General features: G+C 41.0%; 1 protein-coding gene across 4 annotated transcripts in view; it reads right to left on the reverse strand.

The window, feature by feature from the left end:
• The window catches only part of MAP3K7CL (MAP3K7 C-terminal like), a 48,472-nt gene that overhangs the window by 19,170 nt on the left and 5,709 nt on the right, over positions 1-23,593 (reverse strand). For 3 of the 4 annotated variants that reach the window (XM_006056346.4, XM_044939713.2, XM_044939712.2), the window contains one exon: positions 10,783-10,844. In XM_006056346.4, the coding sequence (XP_006056408.1) occupies positions 10,783-10,844 (62 nt within the window). Of the gene's footprint in view, positions 1-410; positions 665-10,782; positions 10,845-23,593 lie in introns of those variants that run through there. The other variant, XM_044939726.2, reaches the window with a different exon arrangement.

The raw sequence follows: 23,593 nt of genomic DNA on the forward strand, positions 1-23,593 counted from the left end.
TTACTACTTGTGCCTCTCATTATATTCTTCAAGGAAACTGATTTCTTTGGGTGTCATATTTAGCAGTCTCACCCAAGATGCCAAAAAAAATTCTAGGAAGTTCTACAAAATTCTATAAAATCTGACTGATAAATAAGATAACCCTTCCTATTTGTCATGTAGCCTTCTGAGTAGACATCTTCTAAAGGAAATAAAATTCAAAGTAGATGTGGATGAAATTAACCTTTATGTGGAACATCTGTTGTATTCTAATCTATGGAAATTCATCCAATAATTCTATTATGTAGTATCTTTCCTCACTGCCCTATGGACACATTCACAGCATAAACTCAGCCTGTTGGAACAATTATGCTTTTTTATAGTGAAATAAATTGCAAAGTAGCGCCCAGGAGTATTACAGTACAACTCACCCCAGGAGATAAAGCCATCGCCAAAGGCATTCAGAACTCCTGGCTCCTCTAGTCCTAGAAATCACCACCCCCTCCTCAATTTTCACCTGTTACACTGGCAAATGACCAGGTGTAAGAGTAAGAGTAATGAAAGCAATTTACTCTGGGTACCCTTGCCAAGCTGCTATTAAATCACCTGTGCCCTGTTAAAGGATTTGCCTACTGGAAAGCCCTAAGACTCAACGCATCCTATTTCCTGCCCTTATGAACACTCATAAACTATATTCAGCTCAGCCCATAAGCTGCCACATGGAGCTACCTGCACGATGAATTCAGCATAGCCACCTATGTGACAGCCAGAAAATTGTAGGACTCCATGCTTGCATGCCAAAGAGGATACAGATGAGAGAAGTCATGGAAAGGGAGAAATGCCCTTTGCTGCTATGGTTTAAAAGGAACACTGAAAATTACAAATAATAATTTTCTTAAGAGGCAAGAGGCCTGTTTTCCCCCTTGGCTTGCCAACATGAAATGCTTTTTATTAAAGGGGCAAGGTTTTCATGACTTCTTTTTTTATTGGCATTGTTTTTCTAAAAGCTTTTTTTAAACTAATTTATTTAACTTTGTGGCTGCAATGCCTGGCATGTGGAATCTTAGTTCCCTGACCAGGGATCGAAAGTGTGCCCCCTGCATTGGAAGCGAGGAGTCTTAACCATTGGGCCACCAGAAAAGTCCCTAGATTCATTTTTAAATTGTTCAAATATATGTGTCTTCTTGGTTTATCATGACTTTAAGGAAAAAAACCCAGCGGAGTCAGAACTAGGTAATCCATTGTATATTCTAAATGATTTTCTTTTATGTGAACCATTTAAAAAGTCTTTATTGAGTTTGCTGCAAGATTGCTTCTGTTTTATGTTTTGGTTTTTTGGCCACGAGGCATATGGGATCTAGTTCCCTGACCAGGGATTGAATTTGCACCCCCTCGAACTGGAAGGTGAAGTATTAACCACCAGACCACCAGGGAAGTCCCTGTTGGCAGTTTTTAACTGTGGGAAATTTGAAGATGTTTTTATGTCCTGGTAGCATGATCATGCTAAAGGCACATGAGGAAAGGGAGCATTTCAAGATATATTCAATATCCTCACATGCTCTCAGCAGGCTGACCATGCTATATATCACAATATTTTCAAGTCTGCCCACAATTAAGACGTTTTTCTTAACTTTTTAGAAAGCCAAAAATACTTAGTGTTCAGGGTTTTTAGGGAGTAAAATGATGCCAGGGTTCACATCAATTTCCTGCCCCTAAGAGCTCTGTCTTCACCCAGCCTGACTTGTAACTCAGTACCAATACACATTCTTCCAATTTGCATAAAAGCACTGAAGAGCAAAATAGATTTTTTTTAAGCAAGGTGAGAAGTGATATTGCACAACCACCACAATATTATAAAATTATCTTTTTAAGTTGCCAGGGGCTGGTGCATGTAAATGAGGAATTATTGGTTAATGAGAATAGAGTTTCAGTTTTGCAAGATGCAAATGTTCTGATGATTGGTTACACAACAATACAAATATACTTAACACTACTGAACTGTACCCTTAAAACTGATTAAGATGATAATATTTATGTTATGTGTTTTTACCACAATTTTTTTAAAAGTTAATGGAAAAAAAAAAAGTGTCATTAGATCCTTCTGCTGCCCCCAACCCATCTTCCAAGCATCGCTTGCAGGATTCCCCATCTGAGACTCACTTTGTTCACACCCTATCTTTCTCTCCTTCCCAAATTTCTCCCCAGGGAATTAAAATTTCCCACCCCTTTATAACTTGAAACTGTGTACCACTAACCCAAATGTTGCTGGACAAACCGAAGTGCCCTCTGGTCAGCAGGACCCACTGTCTCTGGAATGGCATTTAACATCATTGCTCATTTACCCCATTTCAGGAAACTAATCCAAGAGTTTTCTAAGCACATATTGTTCTCATCCCAACAGGAATTTACCTGATACTAAACAGAACTACAGAGTAATGGGGTGTGTGGCCCAGCATGACATAGCCCACTCTCACTGTTTCATGGCATAATGTGGGTGTGTGTGTGCGCATCATACCAACACGGCCTTCGCCAAACGTGAGTCTCTCTTCCCTTCTGATAAGCCCTCAAAATAGGAGACAATATTTACCCAACAGAGTTCACTGAATAAAGTGTTCGCCTGAGGAAATAGGTTCCTAAAATTCAAGCACAGGAATCAGGTTTCCAATTTTAAAATGGAGCTACTAGCAGGCTTACGTCAGGTGACAGTTAAAACACTGGCACTCATGAATCAATCAGTCACACATTGGTTTAAGATACTATTTAGCAGGTGCTCACATTAAAAGAAATAAAAACCTAAAACATAATGTAAACGAATGCCTGTAGTAACCAGATGAAAAACAGCTATTAATTTCTTGGAATAATAATTAACACATTTTTAAAAAATTTTAAGTGTAGTTGATTTATAATTTTGTGTTAGTTTCAGATGTATACAGCAAAGTGATTTGGTTATATAAGTGTACATATACATATATATACATTCTTTTTCAGATTCTTTTCCATTATAGGTTATTACAATATATTGAATACGTTTCTCTGTGCTATACAGTAAATTCTCATGTATCTATAACACTTTTATTTTTTATTTCAATTCTCTTTGGTTTTGACTATTCTCCGTCAAGAGATTTTCATACTTATATTCCCATGCTAGGAATGGACAAGCAATAAGTAAAATCCATGTTGACAGTGAATTTCTTTTTGCTTCATGAAGAGCAATTTTCCTTGTTACTTTCTCCGCAGTTACCCTAAATTCTCCCTTGGTTTGGATGCATGTATTGCACATTCTTATTTAAAGAACAAAATATGGAATTTCAAAGAAACAGAAGCCAAAGATACCCTATTTGAGTTAGGGACTTTCGGAAGGTCACGTACACACTGCTATATTCAAAATGGATAACCAACAAGGACTTATTGTATAGCACAGGGAACTCTGCTCAATGTTATGTGCCGGCCTGGATTAGAGGGGAGTTTGGGGGAGAATGGATACATGTATATGTACGGCTGAGTCCCTTCATTGTCCACCTGAAACTATCACAACACTGTCAACCAGTTATACCCCAATATAAAATAAAAGATTTAAGTTTGAAAAAAAAAATCCCAAATATACCATCATTTGCAAAGAAGAAAAAATTTAAAAAAGAAAAGAAAATGAAAACATAAAAGTATTCTTCGGGCACTAGAGCACAAACTCTGCAAAACTGCAGAAACAACTTTTCCGATACACTCAATATGTGGTCTCTGGTCTGCTCACAACACAGCCAGTTCTAAGAAGGCTAAATTAAGACCTTCCCTTGACAGTGTCTCAAGCGAACGTTGAAACACACTTTCCCAAGACACAGATTGGGGTTTGGATGAAGTCAGAGCCCAGGAGAAAGCAGTTCCTCCTCACCCCCATCCCCTCCCTCATCCTGCCGCTGCCTAAGGATAGAGTTTGCAAGGGCTTTAAATTACACGGCAGCGTGAGTGAACCACTACGATCTCTGGTATCCACCCCAATCATCAGGACCAATTTAACAAGATGAAGTAAGAGAGAAACCACAGGCTCCTGTTCCAAGAATGCTGGCTTGAGCCACACCATCCTATCCATCGTTTTATAGCTAGCTCCTCCCGAAATGGACTCTGTCCTCTGGAAAGAGCCCCGTGGGAACGGACCAAGCCAAGCATCTCTCCGCAAGGGGCAAAGCCAGCTTAAGCATTTCCGTTTTCTACTTGGCTTCTTCAAATACTACTGGCTCCATCCACTTAAAAAACGTAAGAATTTAATTTTCCTCTCCCAGCTTCCCATACAGAAGATATATTTAGAGAAATAAATATTCTACAGTTGCTGAGCAGACTTCTTATTTATTCCCTGATTCTCGGTGTTATCTTTATTTTGGGGGTAGCACAGGAGGTGTCTGGTTTAAATTTTGTCTCATTTCAATGTCCCCAAATGAGCAAGTGTAATTTGTTATAACTAAGTGGAAAACCACAGTCAGGACTAACTGCCATATTTGAAAACTCTTTTATCTCGGAATTGTAAATATTTTTTTAGCATTTTAAAAATTGACATTTCCATAGTATCTACATCATGGTCAAAGTCATCACTAAGTAATAATTATAGCATATTTTATACATTATATAATACATTATATCATTATATATTACATATATACAATATTTTAAACACATAAAATTTTATATATTGTTATACATATATAATTTTACATTACACATAAAATTTTATATAACATTATATTATATAATATTGGAATGAAGGATATTTAGGTCAATTCTATCAACATAAGCAGTATTAAAGGGACAGATAAGTTGAGTATCCCAAATGTTTCTGAGAATGCATAGCCTAAAAACTGGGCTGCTCAAAAAATAATAATAATAAAGGTATCATTGTAAAGCTCCAAGTAATCTATATATGTTTTCTGTGTAGTCACAGCAGCCAAAAAAAAAAGCTGTAATATACTTTTTAATACGTGTGTGAGAGAGAAAATGGCAGAACTTTTTTTAGTGCTTTATCTGGATGTTCAAGAGCACTGTAGTAGAATCCTGGAATGCTCATCCTCCATTTTATACCATCTTTGTTTCCCAGACAGCAAGTGATACACTGATGCAAGACCTAAAAGAAGTTTCAGGAGAGACTGCTAGGATAACAAGACACTATAGTACACAACCAAAGCTAAGAAATTGGTTATTTGTGGAGGTGACATCAGTTTCTGGACTTACCAAACTCTGTCTGAGAAAAAAGCAAGTTCAATGTGTACTGCAGAGACACCTGTTACTGTCTTCTCAGATTAGATGGGAGGACTTTAGAAGGGATTGAAGCTATTGCTCAATTTGATTTAAAAAAAAAAAAAAAAGTCTTTGTTTTCCAAATATCTTAAAGAAGAGGGCATTTCTATTCCTAACTCAAAAATCCAAAGAGATGCTTCTCTCATTTCATTTTACACATATGAAGATACTGGTACTTCAATAGTTCATTCAATAAACAATTTCACTAAAGCAGGAAATTAACATTAATTGAGCAATTATTTTGCCAAGTACTGTGCTATATCTATTCATCATCTCATTTAATTTGCACAATGATATGAGATATTTTCTCTACTTTGCAGGTCAAAAAAGTGAGGTTTGGGACTTCCCTGGAAGTTGAGTGTTTAACCAATGCAAGGGACGTGGGTTCGATCCCTGGTTAGGGAACTAAGATCCCACATGTTCCATGGCATGGCCAAAAAAAAAAAGAGAGAAAGAAACTGAAAAAAAAAAAATGGGAGGTTTACAGAAAGGAAATAACATGTTCCAAATTACAAAACTAGTAGATGGGGAGCTATGGTCCAAATTCAGGTCAGCCTGATGCCACTGTGCATACCCCAGTTGTTGTCACTCCCCTTAACAAGTTTATTACAATCTAGTTGTTGGCATGTCCTCCACCTGATTATAAAAGCATAATCTTCCCAGGGTGAAAAAGATCACAAAGCTTAGCTTTGGATCTTCCAAAGGTCAAACTACAATCTCCAAAATATAACAACGTGGTTAAATTTTACTAATAAGACAAATTTGGTTCTGACCAGACCCTGGGACTGTAAAAGATTGTGCCATCCTTCAGAAAAGAGAGGGAGGTCAGTCACAGCCTCTTCTTTCAAAAGGAAACAGAAGCCTAAAGAAAAGTCATGTTTTTCATTCATTCTTACAAGTGGACATAGAGTTGAACCTCCTTTCTTTTGACAGTATGGTCTAAACTAGCTCTGCCCAAACACTGCCCCTAATGGACATGAAGAATTTAGAAACCAAGTTCCAGGAAAGGAATCCACACAAAATAGAATCAACCTACCATCTGCCACTGGGCTGAGGCCTGTATAGAGTTGCTCATTTTAACACCTACCTTACCCTCAAGGTCTCTTGCCCAACATTTCGCATTAATAGAGACATCAAGAGAAATGTTTGTCACTGCTATTCTTGCCCAAGGCTTTTTTTGGCTTCTGTGAAAATAGAAGCACCATGAATTACATGCTCAAACATGTCCAGATTCTTGGCAAAGCAACTGAAAAATCTTGGGGGTCAAATTGGTGGTAGAGTAACTACCAAATACTTGATAGCTGCATTTTATAAACTATGAAAGAGTGTGTAATGGACATCCAAAAGTCAGAACAGATTTTACAAGTCTGTTCTACAACCACAGTATAGCAACCTCACACAGAAAACATTCTCCACCTATCCATGTAATTTAAGCAGCCCATAGGTTCTGCCACAGTTGAAAAGAAAAAAATATTACCTAGATCCAGAATCAGAGATCTAGTCAGAAATAGCAAATTTATGTAGACCAAAATTTGACTCACATGTTTCATCCTTAAAGCAGAGACATAATAGTTTATACAAGTGTTGCAAGGATCAAATGAGATCATTTGTGGTGAAACACCCCTTGTCCAAGTAACACTCTATGTGTATACTGCTGCTGCTGCTGCTAAGTCGCCTCAGTTGTGTCCGACTCTGTGCGACCCCATAGACGGCAGCCCACCAGGTTCCCCCGTCCCTGGGATTCTCCAGGCAAGAACACTGGAGTGGGTTGCCATTTCCTTCTCCAATGCATGAAAATGAAAAGTGAAAGGGAAGTCTGGGATTTAAATGTGAGGGTATGTAGAGAGCAGGGCTAGCAATCATCACCTAGCATCAATTACTTTTCATATTTATAAGGCTCTAGAGAGTCCCTTGGACTGCAAGGAGATCCAACCAGTCCATTCTGAAGGAGATCAGCCCTGGGATTTCTTTGGAGGGAATGATGCTGAAGCTGAAACTCCAGTACTTTGGCCACCTCATGCGAAGAGTTGACTCATTGGAAATGACTCTGATGCTGGGAGGGATTGGGGGCAGGAGGAGAAGGGGACGACGGAGGATGAGATGGCTGGATGGCATCACTGACTCGATGGACGTGAGTCTTAGTGAACTCCAGGAGTTGCTGATGGACAGGGAGGCCTGGCGTGCTGCGATTCATGGGGTCGCAAAGAGTCGGACACAACTGAGCGACTGAACTGAACTGAACTGAGGGCTTCCCTGGTGGCTCAGATAGTAAAGAATCTGCCTGCAGTACAGAAGGCCTGGGTTAGATCGCTGGGTTGGGAAGATTTCCTGAAGAAGGGAATTGCTACCCACTCCAGTATTCTTGCCTGGAGAATTCCACGGACTGAGGAGCCCAGCAGTTTACAGTCCATAGGGTCACAAAGAGTCAGAAACTTTCACTTACACTTTTTCAGAGACAAGTAAGAATCAGTTCATCCTCAAGCAAACAGTTACAACCACAAAGCACTCATATACCTCTGTAACCTAACTTGTATTCTTCTGTAGAGGATTATGATGGTCGGTAAAATTCCAAGAGCCATTATTATGTGATGAAAGCACAAAGAACTGACTGTAAAGACAGCTTGCTCCACAGAATCGATGTTTCCTTTCATACATAAAGCATTTTTATTGCTTTCAATATAGAGACTTTCTGCTGCAGAGTGGCTTAAATTTATATGCTTATGCTAAGCCTGGAAATAAGAATCTGCTTTTAGATATAGCTTTGTGTTATCTTTCCCCTCTCAATGCTTACCTTCTTATATTTTAGTCACTCATACCCTAGAGTGTATAATAAAGGTAACAGACAACAGTCTTAGACAGAGGCAACCCTAACCAAATGGCTTGACTAATGGTAAATGTTTATAACAAACTCAATCAGATCCTTCACCCCAAAAACAAGCCCTCACTTAAATGCTTTTAGTTGTACTGCTGGGAACGTTCTCTCTAGTCATGAAGTGGTAAAACAATACTATAGGGACTTCCCTGATGGTGCAGTAGTTAATTAAGACTTTGCCTTCCAATTCAGGGCCTATGGGTTTGACCCCTGGTCAGGGAGCTAAGATCTTGTGTGCCTCGTGGCCAAAGAAACAAAATATAAAACAGAAGCAATATTGTAATAAATCCAGTAAAGACTTTAAAAATGTTCCACTTCAAAAACTCTTTAAAAAAAATGAAAAAGCATTGCCATATTTTAGGGTGGGAAAGTTGAGGGTGTGAAAGCTGAGGGGTTGGAAAGTTGGGGGTATCATAACCCCTGAAGCAGAAGATAGCCTCTCAACTGACTAATTCATTAAAGCTCAATGAAGATGAAATAGTCTCACTGGATTAAATAATTAAATAGACTTAATTTCTAGTATATGTCAAATGGGATTAAAGCTATAAAATTCAAATGGATCTTGCAATACTTTAACAGAAGACTTATCTGGATAACTTCCAGGGGTGCTATGAATCCTGTGAAGAATGATCCACGAGTCAGAGAAGACCATTAATGTTCCCAAAGGAAAAAAAAATTGTCAATACAAAAAAGTAGAATTCATGATCCACACTATTGATGGGGGAATAAGAATCTGAACCCACATTCACTCTTTTATTTTCAAAACGTGTTAACTCCTTAATTTCAGCTGACTCCTATGATAATAAAATAGCTTTGAGGTAACAGTAAAATAAAGGAGAAAAGCTGTGACTGGGGGAAAAAATAGAGTTATTATTTTGCAATCCCAACTACACCACGAGTAGCACATACACAGGCCTCTGGAAGGACAGAACCTAAGCAAAGGAGGCTGTATGTTATGTGAACGTGCCAGACTGGAAAGCAGAGGAACGGCTGAGTTGTCCTCCACGATGAGAAGAGAGGCTGGGGGGTGGGGTTATATCTCAGGAATCAGGAGAGCTGGGTGGAAGATCCCACATGAGGATGGGAGAAGAAGGAGGCACTGTAGGTAATAGCTGCAGAAGACATTTTAGAGGAGAATGGAGCTGTCTTTTGACAGCTGTGTGGTCATAACCTCCCACCTCCTGGACCACCTTCAGTAATCTCTACATTATTGATATGGCTCTGTTGGCAGCCTTGCTATTGGAGGGCTGGGACGATGCCCAGGACTGTGCAGAGATGAGGTAAGGGCTCCTCCAGGAGGTCTCATCATGCCTGATGTTGACCCATGTTGGGTCAGCACCACGTCTAGTCAACATATACCCATGTTGGGTACATTTTCAGGGGACCACCCCAGCAGTGGGGCACCACTCTTCAGACCCAACCTGGGTGCTTCCAGATTACAAAAAAAGGACCCTATCTCGGGTTGCACAGGACTCATTCTTGGTTCTTTCCACCTCTGTCATGGGCTGTTCTGGTCTGGGGGTCCCAAATTCAAATGGCATTAGGATACCAGGCACATCCACAAATGGGAAAACTACCAAGTATAAGTCAAGGAGAAACATCAGATGGGAACTAACTGGAGGTGGGAGATCCCCTGCCCCCATCAAAGATTTTCAGAATTGGTATTCAGAGGAAAAAAAGTGGTGTCTAAACAAATATCTGTAATGGGATTCTAGACCCCTACTAGACTGGTCTAAATGTGACTGCAAAGTGAAGTACTCAAGAGAACATCTGACCCAAGGCCAGTATCCAGTGTTTTCAGCATAACCTCTTCCTAAAGTCATCTTTCTGAAATCATATATCATCTGAAGAAAATTAATGTGTCATAAATTAGCTCCTTCCAAATAATTCTGGTGTATTAAAAGAGGATATCTTTGATAGAGCATCCATAAATTATGCATACAAAATATCAGGTTGGCCAAAAAGTTCATTAGGGTTTTCCATAAGTACATAAAGTATTCAGAAGATTTAGCTTAAAATAATTACATTCTATTTTTAAGAATTCTCAGAGAACTTGGGAGGAGATAAGGGTGGAGTTGAGAAATGAAAATTATTCTGAATCTTGCCACACATGCCAAGTCTCCCTTGTAGTTTATCACTAAATCACCAACCCACCATGGGCCAAAACTGCAATGGCCCAGAAACATCCACAGGTAACGAGAGCAGGGACCAGACCACCCCCACGCTCCAAAATGCCTTCAAAGGAGGAGCTTGCTATAACAACTTAGAGGGCTGGGAAAGGGTGGGAGGTGGGAGGGAGGTTCACGAGGGAGGGGACATATGTACATCTATAGCTAACTCATGCTGATATATGGCAGAAATGAAACCAACGTTGTAAAGCAATTATCCTTCAGTTAAAATAAATAAATTTTTTTTAAATGTAAGAACTTGTTTATACCCTGAGTTCTTAATATGCTTGTGCTATAGCCAGATAAACAGACAGGGACATTACCTGAGAGTTCATGACCATGGAGTCCTAGAAATACAGACCTCGATGATGTGAAATCTCCACTCTGTCTACAAATCAGTCTCCCAATTAGATGACTTTTCCATTCACTGTATTCTATGAAACTAAGGAGGAAAAGTGAAAGACTCTATAGAAAAATGCTTACCTGTAGTTGCTGCTCTAATTCTGGAAAGACCAGAGGAATGTCATCTTCAGGTGGTGTATCATCTAAAACATGAAAATAAAAATCCTTCACTATGGAGCCCTTTCTCTAGGGAGAGTTGTCCTGCTGTTACGATCTTTGGCCCTGTAAACATCAGTTAGGGACAGAAAGAATGCAGAAGGCAGTTTTGCTCATTTTGGGCACACTGTGCTCTCTCTGTCCCAAAATTTTGCAAGCAGAATCCTCAAATGCTCAGTCTGGTAGTTCCCCAATGAAGCACTGCTTGTCTTTCAATACCCTGACGTTAGCCAAAACCAAAACATATGATATGCAGGAAAGTACTTTATTTAATAAGGTGATAATGAGGTGGCCAATAGAACAGAAGAACGTGTGAGTGAAAAAGAGAAGTGTTACTTCTGCCCTGAAAGACTCCAAGGGCGGCCAGCTTTGATGGGTTTGCCCTCTGCCCTTACCACAACCCACTGCCCTGATGCAGGAAAGTCCACAACTCTCCACTGACTACCCTCCACTGGCTGGCGGCAATAGGCAGGTGTTGGGACTTCCCCAGTGGCCCCGTGCTGAGAATCCACCTTCCAATGCAGGGGATGTGGGTTCAATCCCTGGTCAAGACATTAAGACCCCACATGCCAAAGGGGCCAACTAAGCCCATGACACAACAAGAAAGCCCATGCAGTGCAACTAGAGAAAGCCCAAGCGCCACGAGGAAGACTCAGTACAGCCAAAAACATTTAAAGAGGCAGGTGCTGCTGGATCAAAAGGCGGTTCACAGAAGCATCAGAGGAAACCTGATAAGCTTACCCAAATCTCTTCAAGAATCTGCTGCTGCTATCCTTGCAATAAGGCTAATCTCCTCAGACAAAGAGACTATGGGAATTGTACCAGGCAATCACTGGGCAGGAGGAAAGGTTTTCTACAGCAGAATTTCTGAAAGAATTCATGCCAGTTGGATTCACATGGTAAGAAAAGCTGTGCATAGAGCCAGAAGAAAGTGCTTCTCAAGAATAATATGACCTTGAAGCAGAGCGTTTTGACCCTTACTAGAAAGTTTAAAAGAGTTATGGGATCTAGAGTAGTGAGTAGCTATTGGTGTCCATTCTATTATTCTGTACAGATAAAGACAGAACTATAGGGGACTTCCCTGGCAGTCCAGTGGTTAAGACTCCGAACTTCCAACGCAGGGGGTACAGGTTCAATCCCTGGTTGGAGAACTAAGATCCCATGAGTCTTGAGGTGTGGACAAAAATAATTAATACATAAAATATAAACAAACAAAAAAATGAGAAAATTCTGAACAGAAAAAATATTTTTTTAAAAAAAGACAGAAGTGTAGTGGTTCCAGTTGAGGCTTAACTAAGTATTTTAGCATTAATAAAGACTGTCTTAAAGGTTTTCTATAACAAAGAACATACTTCTGACCTTTAGCCATGGTTCAAAAGGACACCTCTCTTGTCAGCAGAACCTCTGTATTTCTGGCCCTGTGGGTCCACTCACCATTCATTCCCAGTCCTCTCCTCGCTGACAACACCTAACCCAGGTATGACTATGAGAATAAGATGAAATACAGGCTAAACGAATAATTGAAAAGCCAAGTCTATTTTAAATTATAAGAAAGAAAGATCCTGGGTTTTTTTTTATGTTCTCACTTCCATAACTAAATTCATTTATAAAAACCATTGAAGTTCTGTTTGAAACTCTAGAAGGGATATGGGCCATACACAATGCAAAAGCCAGCATCCTCTATCCACTCCTTGACAACACAATCCAAATAAAATGCAGTAGACAAAGAGCAGACAAAGGCTTCCCATGTAGCTCAGCTGGTAAAGAATCTGCCTGCAATGCGGGAGACCTGGGTTTGATCCCTGGGTTGGGAGGATCCCCTGGAGAAGGGAAAGGCTAGTATTCTGGCCTGGAGTATTCCATGGACTCTATAGTCCACGGCGTCGCAAAGAGTCAGACAAAACTACGTGACTTTCACTTTCATCCAGAAGAAGAGTCCAGGTTTCTGAGGGATTACATTTCCTCCAAGGCACCAAAGATAATCACCAGAAAGATGATTCAAACAAAGACAGGATTCATCCTTGCCAAATGCCTCAGGAGCATCTGGTACATTTTATCCAAAAGTAGTATAAACAACAACGAAAGTGTAACATACCCCCACTTAAGAGTGGCTTCAGACAATAACAATGCGGTACCAACTGTGAATTCAGCTGCGCCTGTACCTACCAGACAATGCCCCCATGTCCACTGACACTATGCAGCTTCAGAGAGCAAGTAGAAATGGGAGGACCTTCTTCCCAAGACCCTCGCTGCAGGCTGGAGGGCCGTCTCACCTTGAAATGAGGACAGTCAATCCCCTGATTCTTCAAATGGACTCTTCCTACTCAGAAGTGACAACTTCTGCCCAATATTTTGTGACTTTTTCAATCCATCTCATCATTCGCAAAGAATTGGACAATAAACAGGGTTTTTAAAAAAAGAAATAGTCCTTGTTTCTATTGACTCTTTGGAGGTAGCCTTTATTATAAAACCTATCGTTTGTAAAACAGGTTTTGGTTTAAGGTGCATTTAAATTGACTTCAGTAAAACATCAATAACTCAAAGAGGAAAGTGGTAGTCGCTCAGTCATGTCCGACTGTGATCACATGAACTATAGCCTACCAGACTCTTCTGTCCATGGAATTCTCCAGGCAAGAATACTGAAGTGGGCAGCCATTCCCTTCTCCAGGGGATCTTCCCAACCCAGGGTGCAAACCCAGGCCTCCTGACTGCAGGCAGATTCTTTACTGTCAAAGCCACCAGGGAAGCCCCGCACAGAGATAAAACATCAACAATAACCCAAATCATGATTATTTCAGCTCATTGAGCTCAAGGCCAGCAACACTGTTTGGCATGGGTAAATGGGAACCTACTCTACTTTGGCACCCCAAACCTAATAGTCATAGATGAGCAGGCACTTGTTAGGAGGAGAAACCACTCTTATGAAGTACCAGAGTAGACAGTGCATTCTAGAATTCTAGAAGACAAGCCAGGAATGGAACTCAAGGCTTCCTGGGACTTAATCCCCCTTGTTCCCTGTGAAATCACGCTCCTTCCTACTTAACTATAAAAAGGGGAGAGGGGAATTATTCATCTTTATTACTACAGTAAATAGCAAATACCTGGTGTGATTCAGAATTAATAAAGCCCATTACAAAAATCTGTCATTATTGATACTCACACCATATATAATAGAAGCACATACATGGAACCAAGTTGACAATTTTGTAGATAAGTAAAGGCTTAAGACTGAATTCCTAGAGTTGAAAAAAAAAAAAAGTCTGATTGATTGACATAGAAATAAACACATAAAAAATATTTTAGAAAATAAAGGCAAGATTTTTGTTAAGGAATGGATCAGGTTGGATTAATCCAAGCAGGAAATGGCAGCGGAAACAAGAAAACCAAAGACAGATGTAAGGAATTGGCTGTGTTTGAAAGCCAGTCCTGTATTTCACTGCCTGATGCCATCTGGTTTAGCTGGCATCCCTGCCAGCCAGAAATTTCAGGGCTTGCAAAGCTGCTTACAAAGCTGCTCCAAGTTGATGTGTGGTGTGTTTACTTTTAAACAGTGGCTGCCTTCTCTGACTGGTTTTAAAAATAGGCAAATATTCTAAAAGCAGAATAATGAATCACTGGATCAGGCCAAAATGAAAGAAGAAAAATGACTCAGGCAGACTAGGAGCACAGCTGTTCCACAAACATTTGGCCAAATCATTGTAAAACATTTTGACAGTGATATCAGATCGGAGTTCGTAAGTTCAGTTAGGTTTGTTTTGACAATTCCAGAAGCACAAAGAAGAGTGTACAGTAGCTATGTAAGACGCTACCTTGGCAAATTTGGCTTTTGTTTAAAAAAAAAAAAAAAAAGGAGAGTAGCTGCTAGATATGTGTATAATGTGATAAAAATCAGAATGTAAGTACATCTTTTAAAATGTATTTGTTTACCAAATATTTATTGAATACCTGTTATATTCAAGGCAGGGACTGAGGTTCTGTGCTCAACTGGCACACCACTTTATCACATTTTTAATGCACTAAGAAAATAATTCATAGGCTTCCTTTTCAAAATGGCACTGTGGGCTTGATGTATCAAGCAAAATGTAGCCCCAGGAATTTATAAAAGGATGAAAGATAAAGGAAAGAATGAAAGAGACTTTTTTTTTTTTAATAAACAGATGTTCACTGCCTGTTTTGCAAGCACAATGTGACTAAGTCAATGGTACTTAAGATAGAACTTTCTGATTGGTATCCCAACCATTATGACATACCATAGTACATTTTATGATGGGCTTGTCTAAGCATCTATTTAGCAGCTGTTGGATTGCTTTGGTGGTTATTCTGTTTCAGATTTCCTTAAATTGTCTGCTCTGTGATTCTCCATGAATGGGATAAGCAAGACCCATTGGGTCTGTAACCCAAATCCTCGCTGATATTTAGTAATTAGAGCTATGCGGCCAGAGCTCTCAGAGAATGCTGCAGCTGGAAGGGACTGGGCAATCATCTGGTCCCAGATTCTCAGAGCAGAGCTGAAGACAAAGGGCCCCAAGAAGGGCAAGGAGCCTCATAAGCGGTGCCACCCCACCCAGGGCTCTTCTCATGCTGCCCTGCGCTGCTTCACCTTCCGCTCCACAGTTTCCCATACTTTTGTACTTCATGAGCCAGGAACACATTCCCCAAAACACTGGGAGTCACGCCCTTGTGTGTGGGGTGTGTGTGTGTCTGTCACTCAGTTGTGTCTGACTCTGCGACCCCATGGACTGTAGCCCACCAGGCTCCTCTGGGGACCTTCCCAACGCAGGGATGGAACCCAGGCCTCCTCACTGTAAGCAGATTCTTTGCCATCTGAGCCACCATGGAAGCCCCACGACAACAATAACATTGGAGAAATTTAGCTTTAGAGACACACATAATCACACACACACACTACCATGTTCTTACTTCTCTTAACATCAGAGAGGAAAACTTCATCAAAACCAAAGCATGTCTATGAACCAGTGTTTGAGAACAACTGCTCTAGACAACATCTTGACTGGACTCTGGAGTCAACCATCTCCCCCTACCCCCCAACCCCTGTACCCCCAATCCTACTTACAACTAAGTCTATCTAGCCTTCCAAACTCTAAATCCTTGGTAAAACAAGTGTAGCTCTCCACCCAGAGAAGATGACCTCAGGAGAGGAAGAAGTCACGTTCAGAGAATATTCCCAAGCCTCACTCCACTCCCCAACCAAGAAGCTGAGAGACAGCTGGCATAGAATCCATTCAATGCATCTACACGTCCGGCAGTCAGAGCCGGCTTCCTGGGAATGCACCCACGCGATTGCAATTGCCCTTCACCCAGGCGGTCCACACTTGGCTTAATGATCTGGGTACGCTGTCTTGAAATTCTTAGTAATTTTTGAACAAAGAGCCCCAGAATTTTTGTACTGTGCCTCCACAAATTGTTGTCCTACCTACAGGACAACCCCTGGTGCAGAGGCAAGAGTTTGGGCGGTGCCCACAGTGCATAGGCTCATCTAAAACCTTTCCTGGTGACTGTTTGCCTGTGAAGACTCCTAACCACTAAGGACTTGGGTCAGTGCCACTCGGTAAGAGAGACACACCTGCATTTAAATCTCGAGTTGGCCACTCTTTAAGTGGTGAAGAGTGGAAGATCAACGTCTCTTGGAGACTCAGTTTTCTCCTCTGCAAAATGGGTGTGACATTCTCTGTCTCAGAAATTTATTATTAGTGAAGGAATTCATATGTCAATCATTTAGCCTAAAGCCTAGCACCTAGGAAATAATCAGCAGTAATAATGAATGCTTAATATAATCGCGTTTACTTTCCATCTTTTCACCATAAACTCAGCCAAAGTTGTAACGGTGAGAGCCAAAGTTGTGTGTGTGTGTGTGTGTGCGTGTGTGTGTGTGTGCGTGCAGGCATGTGTGAGTATATGTATAATGGTGGGGATTAAGGGTATTATCTTCATCATTTGAATAATCCAAAGAGAACAGGTAAGATCAAGATCACCCGCTCTAATTACTGAATTAGAGTAATTCAGTACTCTATGTAATTTAACTCACCTGGAATCAAGATTGCCGGGAGAAATATCAATAACCTCAGATATGCAGATGACACCACCCTTATGGCAGAAAGTGAAGAGGAACTCAAAAGCCTCTTGATGAAAGTGAAAGTGGAGAGTGAAAAAGTTGGCTTAAAGCTCAACATTCAGAAAACAAAGATCATGGCATCTGGTCCCACCACTTCATGGGAAATAGATGGGGAAACAGTGGAAACAGTGTCAGACTTTATTTTGGGGGGCTCCAAAATCACTGCAGATGGTGACTACAGCCATGAAATTAAAAGACGCTTACTCCTTGGAAGGAAAGTTATGTCCAACCTAGATAGCATATTCAAAAGCAGAGACATTACTTTGCCAACAAAGGTCCGTCTAGTCAAGGCTATGGTTTTTCCTGTGGTCATGTATGGATGTGAGAGTTGGACTGTGAAGAAAGCTGAGCGCTGAAGAATTGATGCTTTTGAACTGTGGTGTTGGAGAAGACTCTTGAGAGTCCCTTGGACTGCAAGGAGATCCAACCAGTCCATTCTGAAGGAGATCAGCCCTGGGATTTCTTTGGAAGGAATGATGCTAAAGCTGAAACTGCAGTACTTTGGCCACCTCATGCGAAGAGTTGACTCATTGGAAAAGACTCTGATGCTGGAAGGGATTGGGAGCAAGAGGAGAAGGGGATGACAGAGGATGAGATGGCTGGATGGCATCACTGAGTCGATGGACGTGAGTCTGGGTGAACTCTGGGAGTTGGTGATGGACAGGGAGGCCTGGCGTGCTGCGATTCATGGGGTCGCAAAGAGTTGGACACGACTGAGTGACTGATCTGATCTGATGCCAAGTTAAAGATTTCCCTGGTGTGGCCATAACTTCGCGTCTTTAAGGTTTAATCTCTTCATTCAAATCTGAATTTTAAAAGGGTTTGTCTTTACTTCCCTATCAAAGCAAACATTATATAAAATAATGTTTAAAAAAAATTTTAACTTACACATGAAAAGTCTTTTGAGTACTTTCATTTGAAATCTAAATAAAGATTCACATTATTTTTAGAAATAAGTAAATGACATAGGGCAGCCAACTCACATTACTAATACATCAAAAAGCTATTTTAAGATTTATAGATAGCTTGGTTCTTGTTAGAGCATCATATCATTTTGAAACACTTCATCCTTTTTTTAAACTTTGTTTTCTGCTTGTTAAACTTTCGAGATGAGACTGCTTTAATACACATTGAATTTTCAGGGCCCATAAAATTAGGACTAGAGATACAGATATGGATAAAGGTACAGCTTTGGTATGATATCTAGTAGGTTGTCAATTAGTAAAAATCACCATGTTACTGTAACCAGTACCTAAAACTATCAGGCAAACAAGATCATATACCAAATAGACTGAGTGATATTTCTCTGCATGGAAAGACCTTTTTAAGTTTAAACATAGATTTTATGTTTCTATGAAACACTCATCTAGTCACTATTATTGTAGCTATCATTTTGAATCTTATTGATTTATCCTTTTGTAAGAATTTTTGGACTTATTTAGCTTAGAAAGGGGCTTCCCTGGTGGCTCAAACAGTAAAGCTTCTGTCTGCAATGCTGGAGACCCAGGTTTGATCGCTGGGTTGGGAAAATCCCCTGGAGAAGGAAATGGCAACCCACTCCAGTACTCTTGCCTGAAAAATCCCATGGATAGAGGAGCTGGCAGGCTACAGTCCATGGGGTCACAAAGAGTCAGACACGCCTGAGTGATCTGACTTTCACTTTCAGCTTAGAAACATATTCACTCACTCAGAAACCTGTATTCCAAGAACCCTTTGGAAATATATTTATTTCTCAGCACACCACTAAATAGAATTTACCTCTCCCTTTCTTCTTTCCTACTCTAAGAAAACGTATCCGAACGAACTTTCCCTCATCATCTCCCAGGACCACCAGGGAAGCCATCTGCTGACAGGAACACTCATTTGTTTATTACTTGGATTCCTTCTTTTCTTGCTTGTACTCAGGCATGTCTGACTCTTTGTGACCCCATGGACTATAGCCCGCCAGGCTCCTCTGTCCATGGAATTTTCCAGGCAAGTATACAGGAGGGGCTTGCCATTTCCTCCTCCAGGGGATCTTCCCGACCCAGGGATCGAACCCTCATCTCTTGTGTCTCCTGCATTGGCAGGCAAATTCTTTACCACTGTGCTACCTGGACCCTACCTCTAAATGGGTAATAAAGTAAAATTAACCCCAAGGGCCTGGCTTTGAATCTTTTCCCATTATTTATCAGAGACTTGATTAGAGTGCCTGCATGCTAAGTCCCTTCAGTCGTGTCCAACTCTTTGCAACCCCATGAACTGTAGCCCACCAGGCTCCTCTGTCCATGGGATTCTCCAGGCAAGAATACTGGAGTGGGTTGCCATGTTCTCCTCCATGGGATCTTCCCTGCCCAGGGATCAAACACGTGCCTCTTCTGTCTGCTGCATTAGCAGGTGATTTCTTTACCACTACTGCCTCCACAAGTTATTTAACCTTCCTTAGCCAACATTTCCACTTCTGTAAAATGGGTATAATAACATCTTTTCAGCAGAGTTGTCACTTGGACTAAATTGATGAGATAGTACAAGCAAAAGCACCCAGGAACTCCATAAGCATTCATTTCCACTCTGATCTTTTCTTTACAGCCTTAAGCAACGGATTCCAACCAATAAATCCAGCTGTGTCTCAAAAAATCTTCACCTGGTATCAGAAGCACAAACTCAAAGGGGTTATCGATATTGTATTATAGATTTTATAGTATTCATTAAGTTCTAACTAGGGTTCTCTATGCTGTGCTCTATAGATCAGGGATCCCCAACACCTGGGATCCAAAGCCTCATGATCTGAGATGGAACTAATATAATAATAATAGAAATAAAGTGCACAATAAGTGTGATGTGCTTGAATCATCCCAAAACCTACCCCTCCTTCTGTGGAAATATCGTCTTCCACGAAACTGGTCCCTGGTGCCAAAAAGCTTGGGGACTGCTGCTGAAAAGAATACAAATATAGGAGATCACACCCCCACTTCTAAGAGCTTGAGTGGTTTTCAGCCGATTGTTGTCAGCTCATGCAGAGATGAACTCAAAGTGGGGTCAGAATTGGGACAGAATGTGACTCAGGAAAATGCAAAGAGACTCACCCAGCTCATGTCCTCAAATGCCACCCTTACCAAGTTGGCTGGTAGAATTCCCACAGGAACTTGATCCCTAGGCTTCCTACCGATTCCCCCATGGATACGCACAAACACACAGAGAGAGAGAAAAGGGTCAGTCTTGACATTTACTTATTGCTTAGCATGAATCAGGTTTTCCAGAGTCTTTCCTGAAAACAAGGATTGAAATGTGAAGAGAAGGGAGTATGGAAACTTTGGGACCCTGAGGAGGAAAAGAGAAATAACACCAAAAGATACCAAAGGTAGAAGAAGTCAAAGGAAGGAAACAATGATAAGAGACACTTCATGTGTATCACAGTTTTGCTGAGAGCTAGTTTTGCACGTGTAAATCTTGCTTCCAAAGAGACATTCATATAATATCCAGTTAAATTGGATTCAAGGATAGCTGTTTCAGCTACTCCACATAATTCCCACTGCCACACAAAACACCTGGTTTGTGGGGACAAAACAGTTTACATAAACAGAGTGAGTCTTGATTTTTTTAACTAAATGTCTTCTAATGAAATCATACCCGGATTAAAAAAAAAAAAAATGTTGAAAGCTATGAGCTTGGGCTTATATTTCTTACTCTAAATAATAAGTATCTCTGACTACAATAATAAGAAAATTTTTTTAACACCGAGGCCTAGATTTTCTTCAAAAGTGTGCCAGATTTTGGCTCCACTGAAGATAAGGAAAATTCTCAAGTAATTAACATCAAATCCACATGTCCATCAGACTCTAAATTCTAATTGGAGAAGGGCCAGGTTATTCTCCCTAATAACCCAAGAGATGTGATCCATATTTCTCTTCTGCACATTTTCTGTTGAGGAAAACTGACTCCGTGAAAGTCCCTATTTAGAAAGTCAACTCTTGGAATTCGAAGTTTGGAGGCAATACAAGTTATATCACTGGTTTATTAAAGACAAGCATTGCTGGGAATTTCCTTGCAGTCCAGTGGTTAGGACTCCAAGCTTTCACTGTACAAGGCCAAGGTTTGATCCCTGGTCTGGGAACTGAGATTCCCAGATCCTACAAAGCCACAGGGTACAGCCAAATAAATTTAAAATTAAATTTTTTTTTAATTCTTTTTTTTTTTTTTAATGTAGACCATTTTTAAAGTCTTTATTGAATTTGTTGCAATATTGCTTCTGTTTTATGACAGGTTTTTTGGCCCAGACCCATGTTAGATCTTAGCTCCCTGACCAGGGATCAAACCCGCACCTTCCGCATCGGAAGACAAAGTCTTAACCACTGTACTGCCAGGGACGTTCCAATAAAATATATTCTTAAAAAAAAAAAGAAAGACAAGCATTGCTGCCTCTGGCAGTTACGGTTAGCTAAATGTTACTTAATAAAGCATTCTAGTCTTAGGCTAGAAATGGTGATTGTATTTTAAAAGGTACTTTTTTCCCCCCTAAAAACGGACTACCTTTATTTAACCCCTAGGAGTCCATAGTCTTTTTGGAGACTTGTGGCTCATTTTGTTATCAATGATCAATTCCCCATCTCCCAGGCCAGTCTGTCACCAAGTCTTTCCAACCCTTCCTTCAAAATGTAGTCTGAATTCAGTCATCCCATCGCATTCTCTAATCCAGGCTTTTACCACTTTATCTGTGTGCCATGATAAGCCTCTTTCATTCTCTCATATCCTCACATTCCAGGCTATATCAATTGAACACTTACCATTTTCATCATATTACTCCCTTGCTCAAGAATTCTTGACACTCTGCCGCTTCTGATCAAAACAAACTCTTTCATTGCACTCTCTTGATTGACTTGGTAATGCTGCTGCTGCTGCTGCTAAGTCGCTTCAGTCATGTCCGACTCTGTGCGACCCCATAGACGGCAGCCCACCAGGCTTCCCCGTCCCTGGGATTCTCCAGGCAAAAACACTGGAGTGGGTTGCCATTTCCTTCTCCAACGCATGAAAGTGAAAAGTGAAAGTGAGCGACCCCATGGACTGCAGCCTACCAGGCTCCTCCATCCATGGGATTTTCCAGGCAAAAGTACTGGAGTGGGGTGCCATTGCCTTCTCCGTGGTAATGCTAGTTTGCTACTGCTAAGTCGCTTCAGTCGTGTCCGACTCTGTGTGACCCCATAGATGGCAGCCCACCAGGCTCCCTCATCCCTGGGACTGACTCTCCAGGCAAGAACACTGGAGTGGGTTGCCATTTCCTTCTCCAATGAGTGAAAGTGAAAAGTGAAAGTGAAGTCACTCAGTTGTATCCAACTCTTAGAGACCCCATGGACTGCAGCCCACCAGGCTCCTCCGTCCATGGGATTTTCCAGGCAAGTTTACTGCTATCTAAAACAAAGCGAGCGACTGAACTGAACTGCAAACAAACTTTCCACACAAGACTCCAGCAAAATGCCCAGCTCAGAGAGGGGCTTAGTAAATGTTGGTTACTCTTCCACAGTTCAGACCTCTGCTCCAGTTGTAGAGAGTTTAAGCATTTCCTGAACAAATTGTGCTCTTTCTGACTTAGGTTTTGCTAATGATTTCTGTCTGAAGGAGAAAAGAAGAATTGTTAAAAGATGTGTTGTTGTTGTTGTTGTTGTTGTTTAGTCACTAAGTCATGTCCGACTCTTTGCGACCCCCTGGACTATAGCCTACTAGACTCCTCTGCCCCTGGGATTTCCTAGGGAAGAATACTGGAGTGGGTTGCCATTTCCTTCTCCAGCGGATCTTCCCAGCTCAGGGATCAAATCCGCATCATCTGCATTGCAGGCGCATTCTTTACTGCTGAGCCACCAGGGAAGCCCCAGAAGATGTGTAGCTTCCTTTTTTTACATCTGATTTCCAGAAATGGTATCTTTCCTACACTCTCTTTCTATACCCTACCTGCCTTCAAGCCCAGGATGACTATCACATCTTCCAAGAAGCTGTACCCATCTGCTCCAGGTGACAGATTTTTCCCCAAATCTCTCTGCCTTTTAAAACCCATAGGAGATCTCATTGTACTTCTCTGTTGCACAGCCCACCCGACTTTGACAGAGCACTAGAAATACAGAAACTAAGTAAAGCTTAGCTAATTAATAAGAGCAGAAGCAGAGACACCCACAATCTTGCATGAAAGTGAAAAGTGAAAGTGAAGTTGCTCAGTCGCGACCGACTCGTGGTGACCCCATGGACTGTAGCCCACCAGGCTCCTCCATCCATGGGATTTTCTAGGCAAGAGTACTGGAGTGGGGTGCCATTATTGCCTTCTCCGACCAAGTGGATAAGGAGTCACTAAATAGTTGCAGCTCATTTATCCTATAAACCCTACCTTGACATGAGGTAGAAGTGTGAGATGTAGGTGAAACATACAGCTGCTTTGTGGTTTATACTTTGCTTAATTCTCCAGAATCAGTCATCATTAACACAGGGGCTAGTTTAGTCCTTAATTTGTATCAAACATGATGCTAAATGCTTTATCGACATTGCTGTTATTGTTTTAGTCACTAAATCATGTCTGACTCTTTGCAACCCCATGGACTGTAGCCCACCAGGCTCCTCTGTCCAGGGGGACTCCCAGGCTAG

This window comes from Bubalus bubalis, chromosome 1 (assembly GCF_019923935.1).
Source record: "Bubalus bubalis isolate 160015118507 breed Murrah chromosome 1, NDDB_SH_1, whole genome shotgun sequence".
Classification (NCBI taxonomy): domain Eukaryota; kingdom Metazoa; phylum Chordata; class Mammalia; order Artiodactyla; family Bovidae; genus Bubalus; species Bubalus bubalis.